General features: G+C 58.8%; 3 protein-coding genes across 3 annotated transcripts; all 3 read left to right on the plus strand.

Moving 5' to 3' along the window:
* Positions 1–1,418: 1,418 nt before the first annotated feature.
* LDBPK_344130 (hypothetical protein, conserved) lies at positions 1,419–1,988 on the plus strand (the record flags this gene model as incomplete). Its single annotated transcript, XM_003864524.1, has 1 exon — positions 1,419–1,988. One exon carries the CDS (start codon positions 1,419–1,421, stop codon positions 1,986–1,988), a length of 570 nt encoding a protein of 189 aa, XP_003864572.1.
* Positions 1,989–3,421: 1,433 nt separating this feature from the next.
* LDBPK_344140 (coatomer alpha subunit, putative) lies at positions 3,422–7,012 on the plus strand (the record flags this gene model as incomplete). The annotated part of the gene is made up of 1 exon (XM_003864525.1): positions 3,422–7,012. One exon carries the CDS (start codon positions 3,422–3,424, stop codon positions 7,010–7,012), a length of 3,591 nt encoding a protein of 1,196 aa, XP_003864573.1.
* Positions 7,013–8,124: 1,112 nt separating this feature from the next.
* Positions 8,125–8,271, plus strand: LDBPK_344150 (hypothetical protein, conserved; the record flags this gene model as incomplete). Its single annotated transcript, XM_003864526.1, has 1 exon — positions 8,125–8,271. A coding segment is annotated over one exon (147 nt), but the record flags the coding sequence as incomplete, so codon positions are not given.
* Between the last annotated feature and the right edge of the window lie 2 nt (positions 8,272–8,273).

Consider the following 8,273-nt stretch of genomic DNA (forward strand, 5'->3'; position numbering starts at 1 on the left):
GCCGACCGTGGTGGTCGCGGCGGGTTCGGCGGTCGCGGCAGCTTCGGCGGCATGGGTGGCGGCCGAGGCAGCTTCGGTGGCGGCCGAGGCAGCTTCGGTGGCGGTGGCCGTGGAAGCTTTGGTGGCCGTGGTGGTGGCCGTGGTTTTGATGGTCGTGGTCGCGGGCACTAGACAACGCCTCTGTGGCCTGCGAGTTGCTAAGGACGTGAGAATCGTCCCACGCCATCCCTCTCGCATCGAGCACTGCTTCACGCACAATTTCAAGACCCCACTCGCACACATCGACAGGTGCAGAGATGTCCTACGCACCTCGGCGCAATCGGATTACGTGAGAAGGGGTGAGGAAGCAATCCAAGGATAATAGCGGACTCTCAGAAAAGGGACGTGTCTGTCTCTGTGTGCACGAATGCGCCGGTATGTGTTCGCGCGCGATGGCAGACAGTGACCATGCGAGAGCGGCGAAAGCAATGACAGGTGTGCCACGCAATGGCGACGCGAGGGGAAGGAAAAGACACGACAGAGAGGCACAGGAGCATAATTGTGCGCAAGCAAGCATGTACCGTCCCTTTTTCCCTCTTTCTTCTTCGGTTTGGGAGGAGCCTTAATCGTAATCAGCTCGATCGCTGACATAACCGTTTGATGTGGTGTAAAAAGGCAAACAGAATACCAACAGAAGTGGCAGGAGTCAGTGACGAGGCCGTCGTTACTTGAGCCTTCCCCATCTCGTGTGGGCTCAAATCTACGCAGACCTTGAACGTGAGAGGTTCTGTGACACTCTGACCCTCGGCACGCATATGTCAGCATGGCCGCCTTGATGTCTCATGCTATATTCACACGCATAAGGTGAATTCTCCGTGATCGGCATTAGGCGTGAGCGAGTGAGGTACCGCACAGCTCTCTCACGCACCGCCTCCATCTTCGATGCACAACCACAGATGTGCATGCTTTCGCGGTCGCGGTAGAATAACTCTCGTAACCTCTGTGGCTGTAAGCATGGTGCTCCAGGTGACAACTGCGCTGAACGCCCACACACCTTTTGCTGTGCGCGCCGCCCCTATGCCGTACGCCTCAAACTAGTCCCCACTCTTTGTTCTTCTCTACGGTTATCCTCGCCGACTCATGTCAGTCGCAGCCGTAACGCTTCCTTGGCGGCGGCCCACACAACCGCGATCGTTGCTTGGGTGCACATGAACGCCGACACCGCGCCGCTCAGCTTGGAGTGGGGGGGTAAGCGAGGGCGGCGCACCATCTGCGGCTTCAACGTTGCGAGTGACTGCGTGGGAGGTCTCGTCCTGCTTATTGGTATCCCCGCACTCGTTGTAGCGCACCTTGCAGCTGTTGTGCTGACGCCACTCTTCGCTGCTTCCCACGACGGCAATACACTTCTGCTGGAGGTGCTTCTTGAGCTGTTTCTTTGCATGGGCGCCGTGGCGCTTCTTTTTCTTCTCCTCGTTGCCGATCCCGGCTTTGTGGAGGTGCCCACAGCTCTAAGCTGCCGCTGCAGTCATTGCGGCACTGAAGTAGACGACTTCGACCACCATTGTGGTGCCGTGGGAGCGTGCATCGGTAAGGGTAACATGTGCTACTTTATTCTGTTTCTGCTGTTCGCCGCGCTGCTTTGTGCTCTTGGAGCGGTGCAGAATGCCGCCTTTGTCGCAGCCACCGCACGCGCGCACATCCGTGACACGGGCCCTTCATGGACATCTATCGCAGCGCTCATCCAAACCGTCCTCACGGCGCTACGTTTGCCAAGAATCCTGTGCTTACTTGTGCTAAGCGTGGCGGCCGTGAACGGGGGCGTGGTGTGCACATTTCTCTGTCTCCGATACACCTATCTTGCTTACAAGGGGCTCAGCTCCGTGCGCCGGCGCAGACGGTTTGACGTTTCAGGCTCTCTCTCCAAGGTTTTCGCGAACACCTTTCGCCCAGCCTTCTCACATAACTTTATGCTTCCGCGATACCACGCCTTAGCGGATATGTCCGACTGACGAGAAGCGCGCTGAGAGCTCTGAGACCCGCGTATGGCCCGCAGTGTACCTCCTTCTCCCCTTCTCACTCTCGTCTGTGGCATCGTGGTCGCCGATTGCGCCGGGAGCAGTGACGTGTGTTTCCGAACGCTTTCTGGACTCGCTTAGCACGAGAGCTAGCGGGGCCCCCTCACTACGGATTCACATCCGCAAGCAAGCTTGTCCCCCTCGTATTTTTTTTTCGGGGAGGGGGGGGGGAAGGGGAGAGAGGGCGGAGAGGTGTCAAGATGGAAAACCGAAAAACGTCTGTGGCGCGTGCCGAAAGGATGGATGCTGCAGCTCATCGTCCATTTTCGAAGCAAGTGACGACCGGAGAGCGGCTGCCTCGTCAAAGCTTCTTTGACCGACGATTGTGTGAGCACGCCATGTGCAGGCGACTGCACACCCTGCCCCCTCTTCAGCACTCTTGTCTCACGCGCGCCTGGCCGCATTCCTGGCCAGCCGCTCAAGTTTTGGCGAGTACTGACAACGGTATACTCTCCATCGCGCGAATTCTGAGTCGCGTTCGCGCGCTCTTCGGCAACCCCAACAGCGTCAACGCGCTCCCCTCCCTCGCGCTGCATTACGTAGCTGTGCTGCGGCGTTTTCCACAGGATGTGTGGAAGCGCGTCGCGTACACGGCCCGACGGATACTCACAAAGTGGCCGTCTTTCAAGTGCGCGCCGCACAAATCTGCTCTTTTTGCTAAGAAAATAGCCCGGGTGTCTCCGCGCGCGGCAGCCAACGGTGAAGAGCACGGCTCATCCCGACATTGTTCTCGGAGGCCTTGGGAATGGCTTGGGTATCATTTAGCTGTATTCCACAGGATTGCAGGGGATCGCCACACAGACATACACACAAAAAAAAACACACAAAGGAGAAACAGCATCTTTCGCCTGCTTTCGGCACGGGACTAACAGCAAACGCATCTTCGTCGGCTCTTATGTGATAGGAAACGGTGCAGCAACTGTGACGAGTCTCCTCTCTCTCTGTGTGTGGGTCACTCCAGATAATCGATCGCACGGTGTTGACGTGGACTCCGAATAATGGTGATCATTTGAGGTTGCTTGGGGTCCTCGTCATGGACCCTTCTGTGCGCCTCTACGCTCCCTCCTTTTTGCTTTGCACAGCCACCTCCGTAGGGGCCCTCTCATCTCAGACGGCTACACACGGGCGCATCGCTGTCGTGTCATATTCGCTCTCTCGTCCTCCCCCTTCGCACTCCTTTTGCCGCATCCGCGCCTGCTGCAGCGCAGCCCATTTCTCTTCGTTTTTTTTTTCTTTTAATCTTTTTTTTTTTGCTGTTTCGCTCGCGCGAGGTCGCTGCCGCTGTATCTCTCCTCGTGGAAGTCACAAGAGCGAATCTCGGCGAACAGGCGAACGGCCGATTGTTTGACAGAGCGCACTCCTTCGCGATGCTCACCAAGTTCGAGGCCCGCTCGTCCCGCGTGAAAGCGGTGGCGCTGCACAACAGCGCCACGTGGGTTCTGTGCGGATTGCACAACGGTGCTGTGCAGATTTGGGACTATCGTATGAGCACTTGTGTCGACACGTACACAGAGCATGTGGGCGCAGTGCGCGGCGCGGACTTCCACGTGAATCAGCCCCTCTTCGTCACTGGCGGCGATGACTACACAGTGAAGGTGTGGAACTACAAGCTGCGGCGCTGCCTCTTTACGATGATGGGGCATATGGACTATGTTCGCACCACCTTCTTCCACCACGAGCAGCCGTGGATTGTGTCTTGCTCAGACGACTTCACCATCCGTATCTGGAATTGGCAGAGTCGAAAGAGCATCGCGTGCTTGCCGGGCCACAACCACTACGTTATGTGCGCGCAGTTTCACCCGTTCAGCGACCTTGTTGTGTCGGGCAGCCTGGACAAGACAATCAGAGTGTGGGACATCTCGGCGCTGCGGCACCGGAAGGAGGAGGTGGGCATCACGCACGATCTCCTAGGTACGACGGATGTGGTGGTGCGGTACGAGCTGGAGGGGCACGAGAAGGGTATCAACTGGGTTGCCTTTCACCCGTGCGGCGACCTGCTGCTCTCTGCCGCCGATGACCGCACAGTGCGCCTGTGGACGATGTCGGGGACATCGTGCTACGTCTCTCGCACGTTCACCGGGCACACCAGCAACGTCTGCTGCTCCGTCTTTTACAGGAACGACTATCTCATCTCCTGTGCAGAGGACCGCACAATTCGCGTGGTGCACATGTCCTCCGGCGTGACGGTGCAGACGTTCCGTCGCGAGGTCGAGCGCTACTGGATCATGGCAAGCGACTCGACGCGCAACCTGATCGCCATTGGTCACGACGCGGGTCTGCAGGTCTTCAAGCTCACTCGGGAGCGGCCCGCCTTCGCGATCCACAACGCCACGCAGCTCTACTACACATGCCAGAACAAACTCCACATGTACAACTTCGAGACCGAGGAAGTCGCTTCCTGTGCTGTCACCTACCAGTTTTACCCGCCAACGGCGCTCTCGTGCTGCCCGACGACCGGAGGCGTGATGCTCTCCTACGTTAACAGTGGCCCGCAAGTAGAGTGGATTCCGAAGCCACTGGCGACAAGGACATGCAACGTGGAAGCTACCATGAAAGGCATCGACGGCGTTTTCTTTGGTGGGCACAAGCTCGCCTACGTGGACGTCAACGGAAAGATGTGCATCCAAAACGTGGCCAAGGCCAGTGGAAAGCCGCAGCTGACCGACGTGTCGTGCAGTCGCATTTTTCCTGGCCCTGTCGGCTGCGTCCTTTGCCAGAGCAACGACAGGATCCTCCTGTACCAGGTGGCACAGCACGGCGCGGTGGCGGAAGCGACGGTGACAGGGGTGCGGTACGCTGTGTGGGACAAGGATTTCTCCAAGGTGGCGCTCATCGCCAAGAACACGGTGACCATTATGACGAAGCGCCTCAAGATCATCGCGTCGGTCGCCGAGTCGTCGGCCCGCATCAAATCCGCCGCCTTTGACGAGACGCGGGACGTTATGTACTTCACCACATCCAACCACCTCAAGTACTGCTACCTGCGCAACGGCGAGACGAGCACTATCAGCACGCTCAAGAACGTCGTCTATCTGGTGCGCGCCGTGGGCGACTCTATCTACGTCTTGACGCGCGACGGTCGCGTTCTGCGCAAGGAGCTGGACAACGTGGAACTGAACTTCAAGCTGAAACTGCAGCAGCAGTCGTACCGCGACCTCATCCGCATTATGCAGCAAGGCAAGCTCAAAGGTCAGGCCTTGGTCGGGTACCTGCACAAGCACGGACACTCCGAGATCGCCTTGCACTTCGTCAGCGACTCGCTCACGCGCTTCAATCTTGCCATCGAGTGTGGCGCCATGGACATTGCCAAGGCGACCGCGATTGAGCTCAACCAGCCAGCCATCTGGCGTCGCCTCGCCGACACCGCCACAAGCTTTGGTGACATCCAGCTGGCCCAGTTTGCGAGTGCCAAGGCTGGCCACTACTACGCCTCTGGCCTGCTTGCCCTTCTCACGGGAAACACCACCTCGGTGGCCAACCTTGTCAACACCACCCGCGACGACAACTTCAAGCTGCACTATAGCATGTACATGGACGACGCGAAGCAACGCGTGGACATCCTCTGCAAGGTTAACCAGCTGCCTCTGGCGTACGTGACGGCGAAGTCGCACGGTCTGGCAGAGATGGCGGCGCAGGTGCTGCAACGGATGGAGCCGGAGGTGGCGGCGCGCGTGCAGGCGCAGCGATTCCATCCAGCACCGCAGAAGCGAACGGTTGAGCCAGCCACGGAGAACTGGCCTATGCTGCAGGTGGAGGAGTCCGTGTTCGCGCGGCTGTTGAAGGAACCGGGCCATTTGGACATCATCGCCCAGCCGGAGCTCGACGAGGACGTCGCCGCCGGCACTGGGTGGGACGACGACGAGGACGACGGCACGTTACTGGGTAGCGCGGGTGCAGGCGCCGGCGATGCAGGGGCGCTGGCCGACAAGGATGAGATGGGTGGCGGCTGGGACGACGACCTCGACATTGACGTGTCCACTGCTCTCCCGGATGCTGGCGGCGCGACTTCCGCTAGCAGTGGCTACGTCGTGCCGCGCGAGCATCCGCCCATTATGCAGGCATGGGCGGACGCCTACACACTTCCTGCTTTCCACGTCGCTGCCGGGTCTTTTGCGAGTGCGCTGCGCCTGCTGCAGCGCCAGATCGGCTTGGCAGACCCGACGCCGCTGAAGCCTTACATGCTGCAGCTGTGGGCAGCCGTTAACGTGTGCAGGCCTGCACCGAACGGCCTGTGTGTCGTGTTCGCCATGCCCACGCCGCCGCCGGACAGCGAGACGGAGGCGCGCCACGCCCCCGCGCTTCCGGACTTCATGCCTGCGCTCGCCGAGAAGCTGCGCTTCGGCTACCAGCTGTTCGTCGAGGGCAAGTTTTCGGAGGCGCTGGATGTCTTCCGCAGCATTCTGCACCTCTCTGTCGTCACCGTTGTCAAGGATGACCAGCAAAAGGCAACGCTGCGCGAAATCATGGCAATTGCCCCAGAGTACACGCGCGCTCTCGCGCTGCAGCTGCAGCTACGCACCCTCAACGCCTCCTCTGTGGAGTCGCTGCAGCTGGCCCTGTACTTCACACATTTCCGCCTTCACCGCGCGCACCTTACACTGGCTCTATCGCAGGCTATGAGTAAGGCGTACAAGCAGAAGAACATCAAGACCGCCGCTGAAGTGGCGCGCCGTCTGCTGGAGCAGGACCCACCCAAAAACAAGGCACAGCAGGCTGCTGCTATTATCGCCGAGGCAGACCGCAACCCCACTAACGCCGTCGAAATAGACTACGACGAGCGCAACCCGTTCACCATATGCTCTGCCACCTACAAGCCCATGTACAAGGGTGTCGTGAGCCCAATGCGGTGCAGCTACTGCTTGTCGCCGGCTCACCCATCCTACAAGGGAACCCTCTGCCCTGTGTGCAAGTTGGCCAAGATTGGCGTCGACAGTGCAGGTCTGGTCAATCGAATTTGATAGGTGGGCCAGGTGGAAGCGTCCTCCACTGGCTGGACTGTCCCCTCGGCGTTTCAAGAATGCATCTGTTCCCTCTCGTCGCCGGCTCCATGGGCTGTGTGAGCCGCTCGTGGAACGAAGTAGTATGGAGAAGCACGTGCGCGACGGCCAGCCGTCGCAACAGTATAGGGCAGCTGTCTCCTTGCCCAGATCGTTGGCATACGTGTTGCACTGCGGTCCCCCGTCCCATTTTCTTTCTTTCGGCGGCGATGGTGCCTTCGTTTTGTGTGTCCTTTACGGCTGTCTTAGTGACGCGTTGAGTTGTGCGGGATGGGAGAGAGGCAGAGTTGCTGGAGCATCTACATCGGTGTCTCCATTCCTTTACTTCCTTCCTCCTCCTCCTCTCTCTGTCGGCGTTGCTTTTTGGGGTTCGTTCGCGTGTCTCATGGCACATGTGCAGAGAGCTGTGGAGGGGCGATCAACTCACTAATACGTAGCAAGGAGGAATACAGCGTTGTTGTTGTTTTTTTGCCATTTTTCTTTTGGGTTTGCCGTCGCTGACGCAACAAGTGTCTTTGTGTCTGCCCCTCTCGTGTCGCGTCTCTTTCACATGTCCTCCCGCGCTGCCCCAGCTCCTCAAAATTGGTCAGTGGTGAGGTGGGAGGGAAAGGAGGAAGAAAAGGCGCCACGCGCACGGCAGTATTGAGCAACCGACATTTTTTTTTTCGCTGTGCGTGTGTGTCCTTTCGTGCAAATCCAAGCCACTCCAGGCTTCTTTGATGACTGGCGGAAACGGTTAGCAGCTCCAGATCGTAGCGAGCACGCGCGGGTGCGCACTACAGCGGTTCGTCGTACAACACGGCGCCCGCGATCTCCTCCACCTGCCGCAAGCGCACGGAACCGCAACCATCTCCTTTACTTTGGGCTTTCATTTTTTGGTTTCTCGCTCTTCACGCATCCTTCCACACATGAGCACCTGTCGCAGACACTCAGGAGCAGCTTCTTCTCCGGCTAGTAAATCTTTTTCCTTGAACCGACCCCCAGCGTCACCCCCTACTGCATTGTCGTGTAGCATAGCATAGCATCGCATAGCATCAAGTGTTTGTGGGCGTGTGCGGATCACCATCATCGCCATGACGCGGTGGAACCAGAGGATGGCCAAGATGGCCTTCCGGCGCTCCAAATTCCGTCGCTTAGCCTGGGGCGACGGTGACCCGTACCCCTACACCCCGCGCGCCACCTTCCGCTATCAGTGGGACGACTGGCCAATGTGGGAGAAGAT

The sequence above is a fragment of the Leishmania donovani genome, chromosome 34 (assembly GCF_000227135.1).
Source record: "Leishmania donovani BPK282A1 complete genome, chromosome 34".
Classification (NCBI taxonomy): Eukaryota; Euglenozoa; class Kinetoplastea; order Trypanosomatida; family Trypanosomatidae; genus Leishmania; species Leishmania donovani.